The sequence below is a fragment of the Taudactylus pleione genome, unplaced genomic scaffold, assembly GCF_031769625.1.
Source record: "Taudactylus pleione unplaced genomic scaffold, aTauple2 ptg000290l, whole genome shotgun sequence".
NCBI classification, from domain to species: Eukaryota; Metazoa; Chordata; class Amphibia; order Anura; family Myobatrachidae; genus Taudactylus; species Taudactylus pleione.
Genome location: NW_028284692.1, coordinates 4,571,972 through 4,598,838, shown reverse-complemented (window position 1 = coordinate 4,598,838; position 26,867 = coordinate 4,571,972). Strand labels below are relative to the sequence as shown.

The 26,867-nt window shown below is 43.8% G+C and overlaps 1 protein-coding gene across 1 annotated transcript; it reads left to right on the top strand.

Annotated features, from left to right (window-relative positions):
• Positions 1-80: 80 nt before the first annotated feature.
• On the top strand, positions 81-22,697 carry LOC148511840 (proton channel OTOP2-like). The gene is made up of 6 exons (XM_088482701.1): positions 81-447; positions 12,307-12,443; positions 13,807-13,865; positions 14,933-15,054; positions 16,192-17,048; positions 22,527-22,697. The coding sequence occupies exons 1-6, from the start codon at positions 81-83 to the stop codon at positions 22,695-22,697; spliced, it is 1,713 nt and encodes a 570-aa protein (XP_088338827.1).
• Positions 22,698-26,867: the final 4,170 nt, after the last annotated feature.

Sequence of the window (26,867 nt, the reverse complement as noted above, 5' to 3'; positions counted from 1 at the left end):
TTACAGCAAAATTCCAGATGAAAGAAGTGAGGAACATTTAAAGAACATGATCTAACAACATTATTTTCCAGGATCTGAATATGGGTGACATTGGTATTGATACCATTTCTCCAGTGGTTGCCACCTCCATGGAACCAGACAACAAGTTTGAGAAGATAAGTGTTGGTCAACATTCCTTGTTTACTGTTGAACCTGCTGTTTTGTGGAAGAAAGGGGGGCGCTTGCTCTCTGGGCTGATTGGTTTAAATGTTTTGCTGTTGGCTTCTGTGCTCGTTAGCAGTGCGGCCTTTTATGAGGTCGCAGTCGTTGAGCGGGAGGTGCTCTCTTTCCTGTGTGTCCTGATGGGTCTCAGCGGCTTTTGGATGGCTTTATACCTCCTTTGGACATCGAAAAAGGAACATGATATGAGCCTAAAAGACTCACATGCTGGTCCCATCTGGCTGAAAGGTAAGAAGGAAACTGAAATGAAGGCTGTACAAAGGATATGTTGTGAAAGAGATTAATAACACTGTAATGTGTATTTAATCAGTGCAGCCCAACTGATCATGGGGAGGTCTAATGGGGACGGGAATAATGGAGAGAGCCTGAGGTAGATGTATGTAAAGCAGGGAGAGTGGTGCTTGGGCAACACATCATTAATGGAACTTTATATATGAATATCTTATCAACTGTGGTATTTACTACATGGAATATTACATATATAGACATAATGCAAATGGGGGTTCAGGGAAGAAGCACAGGATATTATTATGGGACACAGCAATTAAATGTGGGAACACTAAGGAGATGTTTATTTAATAGTCATACTATAAAGGTGCCCACACACATAACGATGTCCTCACGATACGATTTTATGGCCAATTTCCTCATGAACTTTCACGGGAGCTCCCTTGCCGTCGTGATCACGATTTGGAGTTAAAAATGTCCAATCTGACTAAAGATCCATCTTGCAGCCAATGCATTGTATCCCAGATTGGCTAATCTGCCCTACAGCACGGCAGATCAGAAGATGCGATGTACGACGAGCGGGGACGCGCATCGTGCTCGTGAGTATAAACTCACGATTTGTACTTTTTTTACCCGATTCGTCGTCACGATTCGTCGAAATCAGCCAAATCGTGTAAAATATCGCTGTGTGTGTGGGCACCTTAAGTCTCTAACAGAAATAGCAATTTGTGTAATACATTTCTATTTGCCTTAAGAAATAGAAATGTCCAGAAATTAATAAATCTTATAAATTAGGTTTTGGAGCTATTTCTCTTTCTGAGTTTGAGAATATATATAAATAATTTAAATCTATTTGTTTAGGACAGAGGATCCTAAAAACAGATTCTATAACCCCACTTGCACATCTACTCTAGGAGGAAATCAACAAACAAATACCTGAAAATTACTATATAATGTGTAAAAGATGAGTTATGAATTTCAGGTTGGTTTAATTAAATCGAATTACACTGAGTGCTTGGAGCAAAACCTGCACCTCTGTGTTAGCTGAACTACACATGATGGGAGACCTTTACCTGGTGCCTGTCTCAAAAGAAAGATAATTCAAACTTTTTGCAAAGGCGGTGCTTTACTTCTAAAGAGTAACAAAGCAATATGTAAGGCAATTAAGGTAATAGTGCAAATTAATATTCAAATGTTACTACTTAAAAGAAAACATGTTTGAACAAAAAAATATAAATCTATAAGAGCATCAATGTAAAACTGTTCTTGTGGGATATCCTATACATCAGTGAGAGAGAGAGAGAGAGAGAGAGAATGAACACCAATTAGATGCATGCGCACCAGAACAAATTGCAGCCCCAGACCAAAACCAAAATAAATAGATCACCACCACATCCATAACAATGGAGCATAATGAAGGGATATGGTAAGAATCATAGGGCTCAATCCAATTAGCCGCGAAGAGTGCAAGTTGCCTATGGCATGGCGTTAAAACGCCGGCAACAGCACCTCATCCTGCTGCACAGCCGGCTCCCAGCCCGAATTCGCAAGATTTTGCTTGGAGGCCTATGGGACTGCGAGCACTTTTGTGTGAATACGGGCTGCCGTAAAGTGTGGCTATTGCCGCAGTGACTCGTACCTGCTAAAACATCGCAGCTAATTGGATCGTAAATCATAATATGATATAAAAAGAGATAAACAACAATAATAAACACTAATAATCACATCCATTGCTTATTATTGTTTATCTCTGTTTATATCAAATGGTGCTTTATGATTCTTACCATCTCCCTTCTTCTTCTCACCCATGAGTGTGTGTCTGTATTTTGTATAGGTGTGTTGGTATCAGGGAGGACCACTCACTTTATATGTCCTATATGCTATTTGGAGTAAATTCCCAGATAATATAGATGTGTTTTTAATTCATATATGGATAACATAAACAGGGAGCATGTATAGAGTGTAAAGTAATACAATGTGAGTTGGGTATGGGAGACCGGCAGTCGCGATACCAGCTGGCAAAAGACAGACAGCGGCATTCTGATGCTCAGAATCCCGACAGGGGCTAGGTAAGTATCCTAACCCTCTCCCCTTCACCCCCTAACCCTCCTTTCCTGCACCCTAACCCGGTTAGTGCCTAAAACTAACCCTCCTCACTCAGTGCCAAAACCTAACCCTCACCCGTGGTACCTAACCCTAACCCCCCTGTCCGAAGCCTAACCTTAACCTCCCGCGACCCAAAACCTAACGTTAAAATGTGGTGCCTAAACCTAAGCGGTTTACAGCTAACCTGGCCCGCTATACTTACGATCGGGATGCCGGCTGTCAGGATTCCGGTGTCGGCATTTGAACTGATGTTGGATTCCGGCGTCAGTGTTCTGTCCACGAGTTGGGATATTGACTAAATCCCTACAATGTACTGTATATCCATAGTACTGCCAAGAATTACCTAAACTGTTCTTTCTATGAGTAACTCGTAATTTAGTCTGTTAATCTCTAGAATCCCTTATAGCAAGATAATGAATACATTCTATTGCTTATATGAATGAAAAATGAATTGATATACAGATGGATAGATTGCCATAATCATCAGTGCGCAGTTGCACCAGACCTATTTTCCTATTATCCGTCTGAATACAAACATAATGACACTCACACAACTCTGCATAGTCCAGCATTCTGATGACACCGCCCTCTCAGATCTCACATGCGAATGCCCCATTATCACCCAGTAACATCCCTTCAGTCATTAGTGGAGATGAAAGTGAGTTGCGTACAACTCAGCATCACCTGTTGCATACGTTCAGCTCTGGAGTCAGCACTGATAGGGGGAGATAAAAAATGAGTTCATCACAAACTCAATAACCCGGGCGCTAAAATAAGAAAGCAATATTATAATTGTATAAAATGAATAAGAAATCTATAATACGCCGCTCCCCAATAAAGTAGTTCTGTTACTACTTAACAGTAAAAAGTTATCAGAAATAAATATACAAGAAGAGTAGAAATTACTACTCCACTTGAGGGTGCGCGATATTATAGATTAACTGAGACACAGATATATAAACTAGGGGTGAGCGGGTTCGGATTTCTGAAATCCGAACCCCCCCGATCCGAGTCCGATCCGAGTCAGGCTCGACTTTTCCCGCCTGACTCGGATCTGAAATCGAGGCAAAACGTCATCTTCCCGCCTTCCGAGTCTCGCGGGTTTTGGATCCTATATAAGGTACACACGTCGGCGCCATTTTCTCACTCGGCTGTGGACAGTGAAGAGGGAGGGTGGGAGTTAGGGCTGTGTAGTGTAGTGTAGTGTAGTGCTGCTGTTGTCCACTACTTCAAAGTCCATAGGGGCTGGCTGTGTTGTGCTGTGCTGCTGTTGTTAATAGGGGCTGTGTCCACTACTTCAAATTCCATAGGGGCTGGCTGGACTGTGTTGTGCAGTCAGTTCTCCATAGGGGCTGTGTCCACTCCAAAGTCCTGTGCAGTGTCCCAGTCCTAAAGGAGTGCTGTAGTGTTGTCCAGGGGGTGCTCTGTCCATCAGGGGTGCTCCCCCCAAGTGCTAAAAAAATAATATATTTTCTGTGTTTGTGAATTGTGTGCGCAGTAGCCGCACGTGCATCAACAAAGTAGTGCCAAGCGTGCGCCTGTGTCATAAGTAAAGGGCCGGCTGGCTTGACCGTTAAGGGTGCTGTAACCCCCAAAAGTACACTCCAGTCCAAACCAAAAAAAAAATTATTTTCTGTGTTTGTGAATTGTGTGCGCAGTAGCCGCACGTGCATCAACAAAGTAGTGCCAAGCGTGCGCCTGTGTCATAAGTAAAGGGCCGGCTGGCTTGACCGTTAAGGGTGCTGTAACCCCCGAAAGTACACTCCAGTCCAAACCAAAAAAAAAATTATTTTCTGTGTTTGTGAATTGTGTGCGCAGTAGCCGCACGTGCATCAACAAAGTAGTGCCAAGCGTGCGCCTGTGTCATAAGTAAAGGGCCGGCTGGCTTGACCGTTAAGGGTGCTGTAACCCCCGAAAGTACACTCCAGTCCAAACCAAAAAAAAAATTATTTTCTGTGTTTGTGAATTGTGTGCGCAGTAGCCGCACGTGCATCAACAAAGTAGTGCCAAGCGTGCGCCTGTGTCATAAGTAAAGGGCCGGCTGGCTTGACTGTTAAGGGTGCTGTAACCCCCGAAAGTACACTCCAGTCCAAACCAAAAAAAAAATTATTTTCTGTGTTTGTGAATTGTGTGCGCAGTAGCCGCACGTGCATCAACAAAGTAGTGCCAAGCGTGCGCCTGTGTCATAAGTAAAGGGCCGGCTGGCTTGACCGTTAAAGGGTGCTGTAACCCCCAAAGTACACTCCAGTCCAAACCAAAAAAAAAATTATTTTCTGTGTATGTGAATTGTGTGCGCAGTAGCCGCACGTGCATCAACAAAGTAGTGCCAAGCGTGCGCCTGTGTCATAAGTAAAGGGCCGGCTGGCTTGACCGTTAAGGGTGCTGTAACCCCCGAAAGTACACTCCAGTCCAAACCAAAAAAAAAATTATTTTCTGTGTTTGTGAATTGTGTGCGCAGTAGCCGCACGTGCATCAACAAAGTAGTGCCAAGCGTGCGCCTGTGTCATAAGTAAAGGGCCAGCTGGCTTGACCGTTAAAGGGTGCTGTAACCCCCGAAAGTACACTCCAGTCCAAACCAAAAAAAAATTATTTTCTGTGTTTGTGAATTGTGTGCGCAGTAGCCGCACGTGCATCAACAAAGTAGTGCCAAGAGTGCGCCTGTGTCATAAGTAAAGGGCCGGCTGGCTTGACCGTTAAGGGTGCTGTAACCCCCGAAAGTACACTCCAGTCCAAACCAAAAAAAAAATTATTTTCTGTGTTTGTGAATTGTGTGCGCAGTAGCCGCACGTGCATCAACAAAGTAGTGCCAAGCGTGCGCCTGTGTCATAAGTAAAGGGCCGGCTGGCTTGACCGTTAAGGGTGCTGTAACCCCCGAAAGTACACTCCAGTCCAAACCAAAAAAAAAATTATTTTCTGTGTTTGTGAATTGTGTGCGCAGTAGCCGCACGTGCATCAACAAAGTAGTGCCAAGCGTGCGCCTGTGTCATAAGTAAAGGGCCGGCTGGCTTGACCGTTAAGGGTGCTGTAACCCCCGAAAGTACACTCCAGTCCAAACCAAAAAAAAAATTATTTTCTGTGTTTGTGAATTGTGTGCGCAGTAGCCGCACGTGCATCAACAAAGTAGTGCCAAGCGTGCGCCTGTGTCATAAGTAAAGGGCCGGCTGGCTTGACCGTTAAAGGGTGCTGTAACCCCCAAAGTACACTCCAGTCCAAACCAAAAAAAAAATTATTTTCTGTGTTTGTGAATTGTGTGCGCAGTAGCCGCACGTGCATCAACAAAGTAGTGCCAAGCGTGCGCCTGTGTCATAAGTAAAGGGCCGGCTGGCTTGACCGTTAAGGGTGCTGTAACCCCCGAAAGTACACTCCAGTCCAAACCAAAAAAAAAATTATTTTCTGTGTTTGTGAATTGTGTGCGCAGTAGCCACACGTGCATCAACAAAGTAGTGCCAAGCGTGCGCCTGTGTCATAAGTAAAGGGCCGGCTGGCTTGACCGTTAAAGGGTGCTGTAACCCCCGAAAGTACACTCCAGTCCAAACCAAAAAAAAAATTATTTTCTGTGTTTGTGAATTGTGTGCGCAGTAGCCGCACGTGCATCAACAAAGTAGTGCCAAGAGTGCGCCTGTGTCATAAGTAAAGGGCCGGCTGGCTTGACCGTTAAAGGGTGCTGTAACCCCCGAAAGTACACTCCAGTCCAAACCAAAAAAAAATTATTTTCTGTGTTTGTGAATTGTGTGCGCAGTAGCCGCACGTGCATCAACAAAGTAGTGCCAAGAGTGCGCCTGTGTCATAAGTAAAGGGCCGGCTGGCTTGACCGTTAAAGGGTGCTGTAACCCACAAAGTACACTCCAGTCCAAACCAAAAAAAAAATTATTTTCTGTGTTTAGCCGCACGTATATATCAAATCGATATAACATAAATGGAGGACCAAACTTTCTCCGATAAAAATAAAATAGAGAAGGATCAAGAACCACTTCCTCCTAGTGCTGAAGCTGCTGCCACTAGTCATGACATAGACGATAACATGCCATCAACGTCGTCTGCCAAGGCCGATGCCCAATGTCATAGTAGAGGGCACATACAATCCCAAATGGCAAAGTTCAGGAAAATGACCTTGAAAAAGACATTTAAATCAGCTGAAGAGAAACGTAAACTTGCCAATATGCCATTTACGACACGGAGTGGCAAGGAACGGCTAAGGTCGATCCCTAGTATGTTCATGACTAGTGGTTCAGCTTCACATGACGATGGAAGCCCTCCTCCCACTAAAAAAATCAAAAGAGTTAAGCTGGCAAAAGCACAGCGAAGAACTGTGCTTTCTAAGAAGATATCACAAATCCCCAAGGAGAGTCCAAGTGTGGTGGTGGTTGCGATGCCTGACCTTCCCAGCACTGGACGGGAAGAGGTGGCTCTTTCCACCATTTGCATGCCCCCTGCAAGTGCTGAAAGGAGCACCCACAGTCCACTTGCTGATATGCAAATTGAAGATGTCACTGTTGAAGTACAACAGGATGAGGATACTGGTGTAGCTGGCGCTGAGGAGGAAGTTGGCGAGGAGGATTCTGATGGTGATGTGGTTTGTTTAAATCAGGCTCCGGGGGAGACAGTTGTTGTCCGTGGGATGAAAAAGCCCATCACGGTCATGCCTGGGCAGAAGACCAAACATTCCACCTCTTTGGTCTGGCAATATTTCTATCCAAATCCGGACAACAACTGTCTTGCCATATGTACCATATGTAAAGGTGAAATAAGTAGGGGTAGGGACGTCAACCACCTAGGAACATCCTCCCTTATACGGCACCTGCAGCGCGTTCATAAAAAGTTACTGTCAAGTTCAGAAACTTTGGCTAAGACCGTAAGCAGTCCAGGGACACCTAAATCCCGTTGTCCTGTTGTATCCAAGCGCCTGCAAACCACACCGTCAACTCCCTCCTCGTCAATTTCCTCCTTAGTCAGGATCGGAAGTAGTCCTGCAGGCCATGTCACTGGCATGACTGACTCTCCTATCCGGGATTCCTCTGGAGGATCCTGCATTGCTACGCCTACTGCTGCCGCTGCTGCTGTTGCTGCTGCTGGGAGTCGTTCATCATCCCAGAGAGGAAGTAGGAACACCACTCCTTTTACTAAACAATTGACCCTCCAACAGTCCTTAGCGAGGAGGATGAAGTATGACAGCAGTCATCCTGAAGCAAAACGTATAACTGAGGCCTTGACTGCTATGTTGGTGTTAGACGTGCGTCCGGTATCCGCCATTAGTGCAGTGGGATTTAGACAATTGATGGAGGTAGTGTGTCCCCGGTTCCAAATCCCGTCTAGATTCCACTTCACTAGGCAGGCGATACCGAGACTGTACAGAAACGTCAGAAAAAGTGTCCTCAGTGTCCTGAAAAATGCCGTTGTACACAATGTCCACTTAACCACGGACATGTGGACAAGTGGAACAGGGCAGACTAAGGACTATATGACTGTGACAGCCCACTGGGTAGATGTATCACCTTACGCAGCAACAGCAGCAGCGTCACCAGTAGCAGCATCTCAGAAACGCCAGCTCGTTACAAGGCAGGCTACGCTGTGTATCACCGGTTTCAGTAAGAGGCACACCGCCGACAACCTCTTAGAGAAACTGAGGGAAATCATCGCCCAGTGGCTTACCCCACTTAGACTCTCCTGGGGATTTGTGATATCTGACAACGCCACCAATATTGTGCGGGCATTACATCTGGGCAAATTCCAGCACGTCCCATGTTTTGCTCACACAATAAACTTGGTGGTGCAGAATTTTCTGAAAAGCGACAGGGGCGTGCAGGAGACGCTTTGGGTGGCCCGAAAAATTTCTGGCCACTTTCGCCATTCAGCAACTGCGTGCCGAAGACTGGAGCGCCAGCAAACACTCTTGAACCTGCCCCGCCATCACCTGAAGCAAGAGGTTGTGACGCGGTGGAACTCAACCCTCTATATGCTTCAGAGGATGGAGGAGCAGCAAAAGGCCATACAAGCCTATACATCCACCTATGACATAGGCAAAGGAGGGGGTATGCACCTGACTCAAGCGCAGTGGAGAATGATTTCCGTGTTGTGCAAGGTTCTCCAGCCCTTCGAACTTGCCACACGTGAAGTCAGTTCAGACACTGCCAGCTTGAGTCAGGTCATTCCCCTCATCAGGCTTTTGCAGAAGCAGCTGGAGAAAGTGAAGGAGGAGCTAAGACGGAGCGATTCCGCTCGGCATGTGGGACTTGTGGATGAAGCCCTTCATTCGCTTTGCCAGGATTCCAGGGTGGTCAATCTGTTGAAATCAGACCACTACGTTTTGGCCACCGTGCTCGATCCTAGGTTTAAAGCCTATGTGGTGTCTCTCTTTCCGGCCGACACAAGCCTGCAGAGGTGCAAAGACCTGCTGGTGAACACACTGTCAGCTGAAGCGGAACGTGACACGTCAACGGCTCCTTCTTCATTTTCTCCTGCAACTGGGGCTGCCAGGAAAAAACTTAGGTATCCTAAGCAACCCGCTGGCGGTGATGCAGGGCAGGCAGGACCAAGTTTGGACATCTGGTCCGGACTGAAGGACCTGGCAACAATTTCTGACATGTCTACTGTCACTGCATATGATACTGTCACCATTGACAGAATGGTGGAGGATTACATCGGTGACAGCATCCAAGTAGGCATGGCAGACAGTCCATACCTGTACTGGCAGGAAAAAGAGGCAATTTGGAGGCCCCTGTACAAACTGGCTCTATTTTACCTGAGTTGCCCCCCCTCCAGTGTGTACTCCGAAAGAGTGTTTAGTGCAGCCGGGAACCTTGTCAGCGAAAGGCGTAGGAGGTTGCTTCCACAGAATGTGGAGAAGATGATGTTCATCAAAATGAATTATCAGCTCTTCCAGGGAGACCAGCCTCCAGAAGGTACAGAGGGACCTGTGGTGGTGGATTCAAGTGGGGACGAGTTAATACTTTGTGAGGATGAGGATGTACACACTGAAGAGGGTGAGGAATCGGTGGATGAGGAGGATGAGGATGACATCTTGCCTCCATAGAGCCAGTTTGTGCAGGGACACATTAATTGCCAGCTTATTTTGTGGGGGCCCAAACGAACCAATCATTTCAGCCACAGTTGTGTGGCAGACCCTGGCGCTGAAATGATTGGTTTGTTAAAGTGTGCATGTCCTGTTTATACAACATAAGGGTGGGTGGGAGGGCCCAAGGACAATTCCATCTTGCACCTCTTTTTTTTCTTTGCATTATGTACAGTTTGGGGCCTAGTTTTTCAAACTGCCATCCTGTCTGCCACTGCAGTTTCACGCCTAGATGGGTCACGTGTTTGTGCCGCCCACTCGTGTCGCTTAGCATAGTCATCCAGCTACCTCGGTGCAACGTTTTGGACATAAAAACACTATTGTGAGGTGTGAGGTGTTCAGAATAGACTGGAAATGAGTGGAAATTAAGGTTATTGAGGTTAATAATAGCATAGGAGCAGAAAAACCTACAAATTCTGTGATTTTAGCTGTTTTTATGCTTTTTTTTAAAAAAATACAGATCCAAAACACAAAACCCAGAACCCAAAACACGGAAGGGTGGTTTTGGCAAAACCAATCCAGATCCAAAACACGAAGAAAGATCCAGATCCAAAACCAAAACACAAAACACGAAAAGTGGCCGGTGCACACCCCTAATATAAACAATCAGTATTTACTACTATATAAAATAAATTAAATACCTAGCATTCAGTCAGGCTTTTAAAAGCATACAGCACATAATTATAACAATTACATACACATGGTAAATAGAAAGGATATAATTCCTCAACGTCCTAAAATAATTCCACTTCACTAATACAAGGAGGCACAGGAAATTGTGTATCGGAAGACCAGTGTAAAAAGCAACTATTCATATTTTTACACTGGTCTTCCGATACACAATTTCCTGTGCCTCCTTGTATTAGTGAAGTGGGATGATTTTAGGATGTTGAGGAAATAGAACCTTTATATTCACTGTGTGTATGTATTATTGTTACAATTATGTGCTGTATGCTTTTAAAAGCCTGATTGAAAGCTAGGTATTTAATTTATTAGGGGGAGATGTACTAAGCCTTGGGAAGAGATAAGGTGGAGAGAGATAAAGTACAAACCAATCAGCTTCTGTCATGTTTCAAACACAGAGGTCTATTCATGAAGTTTTGTGTTACATTTCACATCATTTCGATGCGATATATAGCTTGGCTAAGTAGCAATTCATGTATACTTACCTTTTATGCAATGCAATCTGGTATCCAGGACTCCAGCGATGCAGACTTCTCCTGTGGTCCTCTGGATTCGGTAAGGCTCTCCCTTTCTGCGCATGTGCCGGCCACCGGGTCATCTCACATTAGTGCTACAGCTGGTGTGGGACAGTGTGAGGCAGTTAAGAGTAGAGATGAGCAGTTTGGGTTTACCATTCATCTCGGAAGGTTGTAACCCAGCATATGCATATGTTGAGTCACCTTACTAAGACATAGCAGTGGCAGTGGGGGCACCAGCAGTTAATACGTGGTGAACCGGCATATGCATATATCGGGTCACCTTACTAATGGTGGGAAGGGTAGGGCAGAGCAAGGGGGCACTGGGACAGCAGGGAGTCAGGAGGAGGTGACCCGGCATATACTTATGCCCTGGGCTCCTCTATTTGGCTGCTGTCACAGAAGTGGGTGGAGAGAACAGCAAGAAAGCAGGAAAACAGCTGTCTTCTCCGCTAACAAGCCTCCTTACGCCATCTTGAGATGGTGAATGTTTTTGGCGAAGCAAAACAGAAAGCTTAGCTTTCCATGCTTCTATCAATTGCTCTCCCCATACCAGTGTATGGGGAAGCGATATCCAGGGGCGCCGAGAGGGGGGGGGAGCGGGTACAGATTACCGGGGCCCGGGCTTCCTGAGGGGCCCGGCGGGGGCCTGGCGGGGGCCCGGGTCTTGCGCCGCTCCCCCTCCCTCACAGCAGCCCAGCACACAGCGTGTGCTGAGCTGCAGTGGAGACTGCTCGTGGCTGCTGAGCAGCAGCCACAGCAGTCTCCTATGCCTGTGGGGGGGAGCGATCACACTGATCGCGCTCCCCCTGGCTTTGAGCAGGGCTGAGGGGGCCCAGAGCGCCCCCCTCCCAGCTTGCAGCGCCACTTTGCGGCGCTGCAAATCTTTTTTTGGGGGGGAGGGGGTGTGGCCACGCCTCTTGCGATTAGACCACGCCCCCTATTACCCGGGCGATATCTACACTAATTAGGGGAACTGCTGGAGACATATGAGATATCTCCATGGTATCCCCTTCTCTGATTCGGAAGAAGCCGTGAAAAGCTGCTGTTATAACCAATAAAGGGCATTTCACTGCTACAGGAATAGACCCACAGCCTGTAAAATGACAGTTAGGAGCTTATAGGTTGGTACTTTAGCTCTCTCCACTTTATTTCTCTCCAAGGCGTAGTACATCTCCCCCTTAGAGAGCGTCTAAGATTTATACTCTCAAAACCAACTTGCATTCATATCTGTACTGGCCAAGTGTCTTTACAAGGTGCAATCAATTTACAAATAAGAGTAATAAGTGCAACAGGAGAAATATCCTTGCAGCCTGTACCTTTTAGCGCTTGCAATCTGAAATATACACCTGCTTTAGTACATTCTAAATGACACTTTACAATTACACATTTATCAAACATATAATGGAGAAGACAATTAGCACTTCTGTATTGCACAAATCCATCCAAGGTAACCTTATTCTTATTTTTATATTATCTGATTAGTGGGCCTGGCTGTCTTTGGCGTGTGCACAGTGGTTCTTGATGTATTGAAGATTGGGAAATCAGTCAGTCTGGTGCATTGCGAATCTCCTATCAAAATTGTCCATCCGGTCTTTCAGTGTCTGTTTGTGGGGATACAGGTCAGATTTCTGGAACTATACCTCCCAGCCTTTTCTCCTTATTGCCATGTGTCACATACATTTCATTTGTCTTTCTGTGTCTATAAAAATGTCAGAGTGGATTCCTACAGTATAGTGGGTTCATGTGAACTGTTCCATAGCATCCCTATATCTTGTTTGCTTTCCAGGGCAAAGCCACTGATAATGACTGATTTCTGGTTTTGGCGCTTGTTAAGTAGGTTATACAGCATAGGTACAGGTAGCAATGTACCCCTTAATCGGCATCCCCTTATCTGTGTTGCACTAACATAACTTACTGCAAGACCTTTGGGAAAAAAATTATAATGTTGATTAAGTATCTTTCATTATTGATAAGTCTGTTCCAAGACTATACCACTGGTTCTACCACTGTGTAAGCGAATCCACGAATTCACACAGCTTATCTCTGCCAGTCTGTGCCTTTTTGGTTAGAAAAACACCTCATTCCTAACACGCCATGATGCCAATGTGCTGTAGAGAGAGGACATAACAGATACTGTATATTCAGTGAAATTGTCAACACTAGTTGATTGATTCTGTACAAAATACATCTCAGTAATGCATAGCCTTGATCAATTGTATTTTAATTTCAAATAGCAGCCTTACTTAAGTATCCAACTGGCAGCGGGGGAAACTTTACACCGGAGCAATTCATCATTGCTCTGGTGCGGGGACAGCTATTCTGAAAAGCAGCTGTCCCCGTGATTAGTAGTGCAGCTACATATGTAGCTGTGTTACTTACCTCCTCCCCCCTAGGTCACGCATGCGCAAAGTCGCTGGGGAGGTAATGAGGAGGTGGTGGAGGGATCCGCTCGGATCCCTCTTTGCATTCCCAGAACTACTTCCCATAAGAAGGAGCGGGTATCCGAGAACAAGCGCCGTCTGAAGATGGCGCTTGTTCTCGCAAGGAAACTCCGAAAACTTTCCGTTTTCGGAGTTTGCTGAATATCAGATGGTCATATTCAGACCCCTGATAATGAATGGCCCGGTAACCTAAATATTAGTTTCCGCATGGTTACCGGGCCATTTATCATTTGATGACTAGGCCCCTGACTGTTTAAGCAAGACTGTAGAAAGCACTTTTACTAAATTGCTGGTCACAGACAAACTTTGATAAAAGTACTTTGTAACTAGAGATGAGCGAATTCATCTCTAGTTAACACATATCCAGTATTGCAGAGGAACAGGCAATGTATTTGAATTCCAAATTAGTGTTTGGTCATTTTATTATACATCAATTTTTGTTGTTCACATTTTTCATAATTTCCCTACTTTTCTGTCCCTTGCTTGTTGTCACTATGTAAATGTGCAGTTATTGAACCTGTTAATGCATTTCCCCTCACAGACATACTTCCTCTGGGTATCCTGTAAGAATTGTGTCCAGATTCACATGAATCTTACCAGGTATGGTGAGAAGTGGAGCAATAAATACAATGGATCATTAGTATTCTTCTTCCAGTAACAACAAAAACTCCTAATACATGAATTAAGTCACACCTTTATTTGGATAGACCATATTGCTGCAAGTTCCTTTTCTCTATTTTAAAATTGTAAGCACATCCTGAGCCAGTGGTTCCCAAACGTTTTAAAATCTTGGCGCCCTAGTATCAGCATTTTTTTTCACGGCACCCCTAAGCCAAAAGTTTGTTACTGAGAAATTCAGAAAAAAATGTAGTCAAGTAATAAAGTGAAATAAGTTGTGCTCACCTGTCGGGATGCAGTCAGTAAGCCGTCGGTCGAAATGCCGACCGCCGGTTTTCTGATTGTCTAATCCCGGCAGGGGTCTAATGAGAGGCATCGAAATCCTGATGCCTATCATGATCCCTACGCCAAGGAGCCCGACGCTGGGCATACCGAACGAAGGTTAGGTTAGGGGCTCCTGGGGGGAACTTAGGGTTAACCACCCCCCGCGGGAGGGTTAGGGTTAGGCTAGGGTAAGGGGGGGTTAGGGTTAGGCACCCCCTGGGAGGGTTAGGTTTGGGCTGCGGGAAAGGGGGGGTTAGGTTTAGGCACTTACAGGGGGGGTTAGGGTTGGGCACTTGGGGGGGAGGTTAGGGTTAGGCACCCCTAAGGGAGGGCTAGGGTTAGTGGGGGTTAGGGTTAGTAATAGTAAAAATACTCACCTGTCTGGATCTTCTGTTGACAGTCTTCCGGCGTAAGGATTTGATTTCATACCGATCCCTTGCCTGTCATCCTTAGGGTCAGCTATGTGGTGGTGGACAGGTTTGCACTTGTTTGTCCACATATTTAAATTTTATTGACCATAAATAATTTGATTTGGTGCTGGATCACCAACCTGAGGCACCCCTGCACGTGTCCCGAGGCCATGGCACACAGTTTCTGAACCACTGTCCTAAGCTGAATGTTCTTTCATTTGTACAGTACAAATTCTTGTTTATAGGGTTTGTGAGAATACTTTCCAACTAATCTTAATATAAATTCTCACTTGATAATCTACGTGTGTGTTCCAGATGTGGTCTCATGTTAACGCTCAGCACTAATTTAGCGATCTGGATGGCTGCTGTAACTGATGAATCTTTACATCAGACCCCAAGTACCCACAATTCATCCGGTGGTCACAGAATGGTGAGAGGTAAAAGTACTTATCATACACAAATGTCCACTTGGCAGCCTGTTGATAGTCTGTATTAGCTGAAAACCTTACTGCAGGGGTGGCCAAACCAGTCCGCAAGGACCCCTAACAGTTCATGTTTTCCAGACCACCTGTGGATCTATAGAATGTATCAATTAGAAATGAATACATCAATGTTTTAAAATGACTACATCTGAGCACCAGCTAGGAGGTCTGCAAAATGTGTAATGTTAGTGTCCCTCGAGGACTGGGTTGGCCACCCTTGCCTTACTGCATCTTTCCTGTAGTGTAGACCTTCATGGGCTTACTCACATTGCATTGGACTTTATAGGACATGATTGATGGCCACATGCTATATTGCCAGCTACTTGTACTAATGTCATATGTTCAAAACATGAACTAAAGATTTGCTCCATATACCTTGGAGTCACTTATGATGATACAGTGCCTCTTTTCAGGTTTATACGATACAGTGCCTCTTTTCAGGTTTATACGATACAGTGCTTCCTTTCAGGTTTATACGATACAGTGCCTCTTTTCAGGTTTATACGATACAGTGCCTCTTTTCAGGTTTTTATACAGTAGTTTTCAACTTGTAACATCAACAATGTTTGTGCCTTTTGGCTCCACCCTATTCAATTTGATCCTGCCTGAATTGTGCACAATTCTTAGTTCTAAATAAGGGCGTTGTTAACTTATGTATATGTGTATGGCAACTCAAGGTAGATAGGGCAAGCTTGATGGCATACTTTAATACATTTACAGGGGGATTTTGCTCCCACAAATTATCTTTTTATTCCATCTGAAGGGTGTTAAGTTAAACAACTAGCTAATTAACCAAAATAAAAACATATATAAATCTTTGTAATTACATTCCTTACCTGAAAGTACTATATAGTGGTGGATACCATATTTCCTAACTATTAGAATGCGTAATGCATTTTCACTGATTGCCACTGACACTAGAGATGGACTTGAAGAGTCAGGAGACTTAATTGGTATATGGTAAACTATAGGTAGGCAATTTCTTTAACTATAGATAGATAGATAGATAGATAGATAGATAGATAGATAGATAGAGAACTTACATTATACCATTTTCTATTCACTTGCAATAATCTTCCTTTTTTATTGCAGCTGGTGGAGCATCTGATGGCTGTAGCTGTACTACACATGTGTGTGACACCTTCCAGACAGGATACTTCTACTTGTACCCCTTTAATATTGAATATAGCCTTTTTGCTTCAGCCTTGTCTTACGTGATGTGGAAGAATGTGGGTCGTGTAATGAGCCAGGACTCCCACCACACACAGCACTCCTTTCGTCCACAAAGACTTTTTGTAGGGTTAGTCTTTGGCATAGGGATCCTTGTGTCTGGTCTTGCAGTCTTCATAGTTTATGAAATTGATGTTTCTTCAGAGAAGTCCAAAAAACAAGCGCTTGAAATGTTCTACATCTTTAATATCGTAGCCCTCGGCCTAATGTCTATTAGCTCTCTTGCTGGCTCCATAATCTTCAGGTTTGAGCGGAGGGACACAGACAACCACAAGAACCCCACAAGGAGTCTAGATGTTGGATTGCTGATAATAGCTGCCCTGGGAAAATACTCTATCTCATATTTCTCCATAATAGCCATTGTAGCCATCTCTCCTGGAAGGCTCATTGATACCCTGAATTTGGTGTACTCCCTCCTCATGATTGTGCAGCACACGCTGCAGAACACCTTTATAATAGAGGGGCTGCACAGAGAGCCTTTTCACAGTGGCCACTCAGATGATCACAACTCTGCACCCCTTAATGACAAATATGAAGTTTACATCAATCCAGCTGTTACGATCTCTCAGAGCAATCACTCAGGAGCTGAACATGAGCATGCGTTGGATCTCAACCATCACGGAACTCTGGCACACTCCAATGTAAGGAATACTTGGGCTGACTGGAGGAGGAAGACCCTAAAGGAGATCTCTATGTTCTTGCTTCTCTCTAACATCATTGTGAGTAAAACCTACAAATTAAAGGCAAATAGATTCAAACAGCTTAATTAACATTAGTTTACATAGCGCCAGCATACTGCACAAAGCATTACAATAAGGAACTACCACAGTAATAAATGAAAACAAGACTGGGCAGGGGCGTTTTAGCCACTTAACTGACAATTATTTTTTTTTTCTTAAACCGCTCCGAAATTGTCAGGGTTTTTATTTATGAGTGAATTAGGTGAGGAACATCTATTTCAACTTATCCAAAATGATTTCATTAAAAAAAAAGTTATTTTTTTTTTAAGATTTGTAAAAAAAAATAAAAAAAAATTAAAACATCGGAACATCAAAACCACCATCGGAACATCGGAAACAGCGCGACTTTCAGTTTGACACCAGTTTCAGGCACCTGGTACTTTAAGGGGGTGAGGGGGAGGTTAAGGTTTCTTATTCCAAGTGGCTGCTAATCTTGCAGCCACTGGGTTGGGGGTCCTGCTTTGCTGATCGATCAGCAGTGATCGGCAGCACAGCAGACACAGGGGGAGAGGGTGCAGGCAAGCAGAGGGACCGGAAGGTCCCTCTGAGAGGAGCAGCTGCAGGAAGATTCTCTTCCTGCAGCCGATCTCATGTTTATCTGACTGATCAAAATTTTGCGACCAGAGCAGATAAAGAACTGCCTAGGGTTGTCACAAAATTGTGCTGCCACCATTTTTCACATGATTTTTGCTGCTCTGCAGTGCCTGTTCAGCACTGTAAAGCAACACTACCGAGAGGTAAGTGTAAAACTATGGGTGCAGGGTGTGCGGTGTGGGCCTCCCTAAACCAAGGGGCCTGTGTGCCCCACAAACCCTGCACCCTTTATAGATACGCCACTGAGACTGAGTTTTACCAAACCAACAAAGAGGTAAAGGGCCCAGCTCCCAATGTATAACTTTGTTTGTGGTAGCCAGCTTTTTACACTAATGAGTTCAATCCTGATTATGTCAGGTTTGTGACAGGGCTAGAGCTATTGTGGTACCCTGGGCATTGTAGTGAGCACAGATAAGTTAGGTGTAGATGGTACCCTACAGCTGAGATGGCAGCTCCAGTGGATCTTCCTTCTTCTATGGCAATGATTCCACAAGCTTTATCCACCTCAGGCTGTAGCAGAGAGGCTAAACCCAAACACACACAGTAACATGACATAACATTACAGCCTTAATAAATTGAATAATCAAGTAGATTTATTAAAAGGGGGTAGGAAGACGTAGCTCCAGGGCAAGTCACTGTATGAAAATATTGATCACAATACCTACGACAACATAAAAAGGAATGTAGCAATTTCAATACAGTAGTTAGCAATACAGTAGCGAGTAGGCAATGGGCAATAACTCTTTGTAATAAACAGGCTTCCTTATCTTTGCTGCTGCAGCACCTCTTTGGCTATAACTAGGGAAATGGCAATTTGTTGGTTGTCTCAATAAACTGTACTTTAGTTTAAACAAAACATGGATATAAAGTAATAGCAGCACGGATTATTACTCATCAAATTTAGCAAAAACCTCACAGCTATTCAGGATTTACTCTAAATTCTACATAAAGTTCTGCTGCTGGAGTACTCTGTTGCTGCTCTATAACATGTATTTGTAATACCCAAGTGGTAATAGCATTAAAGCTTAGCATCTAATGCTGTTCTTTCCTGATTCTAGAGAGTATTAGCTTTGACTTTCCAATGATAAGGTACAATGAACACAGTTCCACTTGCAATATATCCCAATTACCTTCAGCACTGCAAAGTAGCAATAAATGAGTCCCAAAATGCTCTTTAATTCAGTAAGTATTCATACAAATGGCTGCTGACAAAACCAGGCAATGTTTCTCTAGTAGCTCAAACAAGATGATTATCACATTGCTTAGTCAAATTCAGTCTCACAAGTCAGGATTACACAGCAGCCTATTTGAAATATAGCAGATCTCAGTATCTCTTAGCAATAATTTGTATCTGTCGATAATTCCCAGTATCTCTTACGCATTCTCACATTAGCTCTGTAACAGATCTCAGTAGCTTTCAAACAGTTTTCAATAGCTCCTAAACAATTCTCAGTACCACAAGTGGTTTCCCATGCTACAGCCAATTACAGTAGCAAACTTTATGAAGAGTTGTTTTTATTTCCCATAGGATTACAATTTTCCTAATTTAACATATTTTTTTAATAACAATGAAGAATACCTTCTAAATGGTTAATCTAAATCTATGTGTAATTCAAAATACCAAGCCACTCTGTTTTAGTCCATGTGTGGTGTAAAAATGTAAATTTTTAAGTTGTGCAAATGTACTTACTTCTAACTCTAAGCCCTTTAAATATAAAGACTTCAGTTAAATAATTTAGTTCAGTTATACTTAATATTTGTTGTAAATTAATGACAAATTGAGCTTTACTTGCTTTTATTCTAATGTCATGTTGGAGTCTTAAAGACCAATATGTCGCAGAATTTAATGTAATCATGTTCAGCTTTGGTTAATGATCTGTCCTGGATTTGTATCCACTATCAGCATTTTCCTTTGACGTCACACGTGTGTGTACAAAGATAGCTACAAATTGAAGAAGATAAGTTCTGTCACGCTTAACACTTTTTTTAAACATTAGTTTTTATTAAAGTTTTTCACACACAAAAAAACAAACCATGGTATAGAAAAGGTAATCAAAAGGAAAAAGAGGGAAAGAGGAAGTAGAATGGCCAAGGCCATGGGTATGGGAACACAGAGCAATGGATAAAAAAACAAGCTTGGAGAGAGATAAAATTGTGAAAGATAAAGAACCAGCCAATCAGCTCCTGTGATTTTTCAAACACAGGGCCTGATTCAGCAAGGATTGCAGTTGCTAATACGCACGCAACAGGCCGATTGTTGCATACTGTGCATGCGTATGCATCACAGTTCGCGTGCGTGAGTACTCTTCGATCAGAACTGCGATCGCAGTGACTACATGATTGACAGGAAGTGACCATTTGTGGGTGGTGATGGGGGGTGGTCGGTGAAAAGCAGGCGTGCCAGTGTGTTTGAACGCCGTTGCATGGGAGTGCATAAATTAATCACTGTAATGCCCTAAGGTCTGACATTGTGCAAGTGTGCGTGAGCCTGCAATGGTACTTGATTGTTTCGCAGTCTTCCTAAACATTATGGATGTGTGTAAGGTAAAGTGGGCATCCTTATGTTGTGGTGCGAGGGAATAGCAATCGCAATGGTTTAGCATATTATTGCAGTTGAACTGCGTGTGTACTCGCAGCTGCGATTGTAATAGCGATTTGTAGTGAATCAGCGATGTACACTAACCCTGGTTAGAGCATATGTTCGACGTTATGGGGTCTGCGCATGCGCGGCCCTGCTCTGCGCATGTGCAGAACAGGTAATGTGATCTCGCTCGCAGACCCCCCCCAAGCCGCAATATAATTGATATGCTGCGGCGTTTGGTGAGCGGAGTGGGGACGTTCTGGGAGGTGCAAAGCAACGTTCTGCATTGATGGATGGAGATTTCCTGGCCTTGCAAGTGACTAGGACCCGGTCAGGCTGTGGTAAGCTTCAGCTTCCGCAGCCTGGTCAAAGGACCAAAAAAAGGTCGTGATGGTTGTGATGGTAATCCCAGGCTGCAACCTCAGTCGCAGCAAGGAGGTGCCTGTTTTCTACAGACACCTGCTGCATTAGCATTTTAGATTGACAGAATTGCACAGCCGCTTGTGTACTGCTCTGCAATTCCTTCCATCTCTGAATCAGGCCCTTTATCTCTTACAATTTTATCTCTCTCCAAAGGATGTAGTTGGCATCCCAGCATTCGGGATGCTGGTGCTTAGAATGCTGGCACCGGAATCCTGAACACAGTCAGAATTCTGGCGCCAGCACCCCAACTCTTGACATCCCAACCGTAAGTATTGGGGTTAGGGGTAGGGTAAGGTTTAGGGTTAGGCACTAGGGGGGGTTAGGCTTGGGGGGGAGGGTTAGGGATAGGCTGTGGGGGGTTAGGTTTAGGCTGCAGGGCGGAGTGTTAGGTTTAGGCTGTGGGGAGGGAGGGTTAGGTTTAGGGGTAGGGTACTTACTGGTATTGAATTGAATAGCGCCGGGAGGGAGCTCCCAGAGCTATTCAATTCAGTTCGCTGTTATGTCGGAGAATGACGGTTCTCGCAACTAAACAAGGGTGTTACGGCGCGAGAACCAGCATTCTCTGACTAAAGTGACGGGTGAGCGGCTGTTGTCTGGTGATCCACTAGGTAATATGATGTGGTTCCTTCTAGTACAGTACCCTGTGAGTGGTGCTACAGTATGTGCTTTGTGATATATGGAATACACCTTGTTAGTGACAACACCTTTTCATATGCAGCTATTATACATTTGGCAATGCAGGCAAAACAAAATGAATACAGCCAATATAATGTAGAAGAGATTAGTTAGAAAGGGATCATTACATACTTAACATAATAAATGTTCAATTGTATATTTTTTTGCACAAACAATAAATGGAAAACTAGGCTTATTATGAGAGGCACTGGGTCTGATTCAGCTTGGATGGCAGTTGCTAATATGCACGCAATCGGTTGATTGTTGTATTCTGCGCATGCATAACAGTGCTCGTGTTCAAACCTGTCACTGTAATTGGGACTGTGATCACAGAGGCTACGCAGACCCATCGCAGAGTGATTGATAGGAAGTGCCATTTGCAGGTGGTGACAAGGGGGTGGTCGGCCCAACGCAGGCATGCCAGTGTGTTCACTCGCCATTGCAGGGGTGTGCATGAATTATCCACTGTGATACGCAGTATGAGGTCTCATAGCGTGCGTGGCTGTTAGCAATTTCAGAGTAAGGTCAGGGCTTGTGCAAGTGTGTGTATGGTTCCGATGGTACTCGATAGTACCGATGGTTTCACTATTCTGCTAAGTATTACGGTTGTGAGTATGGTAAAGTGGGCGTCCTTATGTTGTGCTGAGTTTGCATTGCGATTGCAGTGGTTTGGCTTGCTATCGAAGTTGAACTGCGTGCGTACACAGTCTTGCGAACCGTAGTGAATCAGGCCCACTGTCCTTATGGAATATTTACGTTTTAAGTAATTATAACTGTGCAGTAAGAAGGACCATACACAAAGTATGCTGACACTACCACTAGGTTCTTATTGATTGTCTGTGCACCAAGACAGTGGTGGTCAGCTCTTTATCTGGTGGTGAACTTATTGTCTAGTATATTACAGGTAGTTATCTTGGTGTGCATATGGTCATGTTTTACTGTGGATTTTGGCATTAAGTATTTCTAGTTCTAACCTAACAATATCATATAGCAGAAATAATTGTCCATTATTGTCCCAGTTGTATTCATACTAGACTATAAATACTGCACAATCTCTCTATCTTCCCATTATAAGGTATTTTGAATTTGCTTGTTTACTTTGATAAAAACATAATTGTAATATAGTATCTCCAATTCGCCCATGACTATGAAGCGTCTAACATAATTGTCTCTTGCTCTCCTAGTTCTGGATCATTCCTGCCTTTGGTGCTCGTCCAGAGTTTGACAATGAACTGGAGTTGAAATTCTATGAGGAGCCAATGTGGGTGGCTATAGTAAACATTGGCCTCCCCTTTGGAATCTTCTACAGAATGCATGCTGTTGCCAGCCTTCTGGAGGTCTATGTAATATCTTAATACAAATGGAATACATTCAGAACAATGACATCAACATGAACTTTAATTATTTGATTGTGATTAAAAATAGTAACTCCATCTATTTTATTATTTCATGCTAGGAATTGTCCTTGCTCCCTTTATAACATTAGTTTGTATTTTCTGTTAAAATGAAGTTGTACATTGAATTATTTAATTGTAAGGGATTATCATACCTGAGGTAGAAAGTTAGCAAAACTTCCCCTCCCCCCAGGCTAGTACTCTGGTGGGGGCCCTCTTACTGGGTCCAAAATGCTACTTGAAATTCTAGGCAGCAACTCATGTAATCATGTGTCGTCTCTCATTTTATCAGCCAATTGTAGAGTTTTCTATTCAGGGAGTAAGTGTAGCTGTGAACCTCGCACAAGTATGAAAACCCCTTTAACTTGGATGAAAATATAATAATAAAAGATAACAAAAAAATATATATATTTTTTAAACCTGTGTGACGTGATGACTGTGTGTGTTTGTGTTCGTGTGTGTGTGTGTTTAAACAAAACATTTACAGGTTGAGTCTCCAATATCCAAATATTCCAATGTACGAAATATTCCGAAATACAGAATTTTTTGGGTTTGACTGAGATAATGAAATCGCTGAGGAAGCCTGAGAAGGGGTCTTGTGTAGTTTCATTAGTACAGTATATACATCATGATGCTATCCTGTGGGCAGGAAAATCAATTACCTGGACAGGACGGGCACACAAAAGCCCTTTCATCAATGTCATAGATGAATCGAGGATACTAATCTGGCACCCAACACAGCATCGGGTACTGAAACAGTTGTCTGATCATGAGCTGTAACTGACCATAAACAGGAATCAAAGATTTCACCATATTTTACCTATTTTTTTACTAAAAATGTATATTTCCAACACAGCTAGGAGCTTCCAAAATCCTAGAAAAATACCTGTAGTCTGTAGTCATATGGATTGAGAGAAATGAGGCATATAACAAATCACACATCCCCTGATCAGTCTTGCTTACACTCACTTATAATTTAAATACTAGAGATCAATGTAAACTTACCATATTTCATGTGGCTACTACACAGGGGAAATTACAGTTGTGTCCTCACTCGTCTTTGCTGCAATAGTGCCAAACAGCCTCTCTCAGTGCGCCTGGTCCCGTGAGACTCTGCTAGCGACGGGCAACTTTTGTGCATCTTTTTTGCTGAAATGCAGCTAAGTTACAATGTGATGCATCTAGGATGCACCAGGGGACTGTGGTGATTGATTTAATATGTGACTCTTGTATCTGTGTGCAACTGAGTCTCAAGCAGAATACAAAATGCTATGATGCAGCGGCCACAGCTTTTTCCCATGCCAAGCTCCGTTTACATTCTCAGTCGCACACAGATATACAAGATTTACATATTAAATTAATGAGCACAGTCTCCTTGCATTTTTTGGCAAAAGAAATGCAAAAAAGAAGCAGAGTTGCACGTGACCTGACGGCTCACTCATGCAGGGCATATTGCGCTGCATGGCGTATTGAGACTAGATGAGCAAGGACATATCTGTAAGTACAGTTATTTATATTTAGGTTAAAAGTTACATGGGCGATCCTGGTATATTTGCTGGGTTAATTAACTGATCAGACAGTCATCAGGAAATTGGTTATGACATCCCTACTACGGGGGAAGGGGGGCAGTTTTTTACAAAAGGTGTGGAAGCCTTTTGTTCTAGGTCAGACTTGGGGGATCAATGCTGAGTTGAAGCCTGGACCTGCATTTTCCTGACGTGCCCCCTGGCCCAGAAAAAGCCATGTGCAATTCTGTGTACATTTTTTTACAGGTTTGTTTTTGTAATCTGTAACTTTTTTATTTATTTATATCCTTATTGGAACTAAACATTGTACCTCCTTCTGTAAATAAAGTATTCCTTTATTAGTCTATTTTCATATATTCTCCAGAACCCAGTCCATGAAGAAGCTATTAGATCATTAAAGTTATGCTATAACTATTATTTTTTGCTAGAAGCAGGGGAGAGAACAACTAACTGAGTGGCAGTTTGTGTCACTAAGCCTGTGCATTTGTGATAGAAGGTTACTAGATCTCCTTTGTATTTTCCACGGGTGGTGACAGTAAAGAGACACGTATTGGATACGGGCAGAGTGATAGCATATTCATTGTATTATCTGCCCTCACTTCATCAGAATCTGGGGATCTGTATGATAGCAGTCCTGACGCTAGTATAGTACCAGTTAGGGTGACACTGTCAAATTGCTATAAGAGAGTATATAAGTGATCTAGTAGCATAAAGTTAGTCCTCTGCACTGCACTGAGTCACAATATAAGCCAGGCGTGAGCAAACTGATGGTGAGTTCCAAACATATTTTATTGTTTTTTGTTATTATATTTAATCTGCCTGACCTGGTCAGTGCCGAATCAGGGATACCTATTGGGGTTCCTGACACCAGTATCCATTGAACATGGATATGTCCTATGTACTTTTCCAGACTGCTTCTATCTGCTGCCTAAGGTAAAGTGTACAATACACCCCTGCACTACCACAAACCTTTTCAGGTGTGCACATTGTAAAACAAAGTCAAACATTAGCAGTAATCATTTATTGGATACACAAAGAGTACCGCATTGCCCTCACAGTTTTACCAACCTTGCCCCCCGGTGGATATACTTCCAGTTCCCCTACATGTATTACCCCCAGGGTATATACAACCGGTTTCTCTACATGGCATACCAACATTGCCCCAGTGGATAAACTCCCACTTCCTCTATATCTTATACCAGCATTGCCCCCAGTGGATTTATGCCCATATCCCCTACATGTTATACCATCATTGCCCCCGGATGTAGTCAAAAGATCGACAGTGATAATGTCGACATGAATAATGTTAACACAACAATGTCAACAGTTATGTTGACATTGTTAAAATGTCGACAAGCAACGTGTCAACATTGTCAGAATGTTATCAGGTGAATAGTCAATATTGTCAGAATGTTATCAGGTGAATAGTCAATATTGTCAGAATGTTATCAGGTGAATTGTCGACATTGACAGAATGTTGACATTTGGTTTAGGTTGCAGGGGGAAGTTAGGGTTAGGCTGCAGTTGGGGAGGGACGTTAGGGTTAGGCACTAGTGCACGTGTGGGCAATAAGCGGCCCTCCAGCTGCTGTAGAACTACACATTCCAGCATGCCTTACCACAGTATTGCTATTTGGCCATGCTGAAACTGTTACAGGGCATGCTGGGACATGTAATTTAACAGCAGATCGAGGGACTTTTATTGCCTACCCCTTCACAAGAGGGAGGGATAGAGTTAAGGGTTCCACAGTGACATACACTTCCCACCCTATACACGGCCCCTACACTACCCATCCTACACCCAGCCCTTACGCCACCCACCCTACTCACCATCCCCAGGGATAAACACTAACCCACCATGGGGGGGGCAATGTGTTTTATTGTGTTCTGTAGGGGCCAATGTGTTGTTTTTTTTGCGGGGGTCAATTATTTGTTTTTTTCCTATGGAGGGGGCAATGTTTTGGGTTTTTTTTCGTGTGAAGGCCAATGTACACACCAATAAATGTATTAGACATGTGTTGGGCATTCCTGGGTGCTTACAAGGGGTTGGCTAATCAGATGCAGGTGTAACGTAGTATGTGCGTGTTGCTGAAAGTGGTTGTGTATAGAGACACTGAATTGCACACATTGGAGGCCATACTCGGATGGACGTTCTGCACCTAACATAGGGCTGGTACAACCGATTGTGGCATATAAAGATGCACAAAGCATGATTGCAGCATCTGTAGGCACTGAAAGTGGGCGTCTCAGTTCTTGCATATTCAGATGCACAGATGTACACCAGGGAAGGACATTGTAGCAGCATTAGCATAAAGTTAAAGATGCAACTGTGTCCAACCCCATTAGGGCTGCTTCCATTAACTTCCCAGGCTGGTTTTCCATCCCAATCCGCCCCTGACTGTAATTGCTCTGTACTACAATGCCTGTGTCAGCTGCAAATACTACTTTGTTGTTAGGGGGGAGGGTTAGGATAAGGCTGTGGGGGAGGGAGGTTAGGTTAAGGCACTGGGGAGGGAGGTTAGGTTTAGACACTGGGAGAGGGAGGTTAGATTTAGGCACTGGGGGGAGGGTTAGGTTTAGGCTGTGGGGAGGGAGGGTTAGAGGTA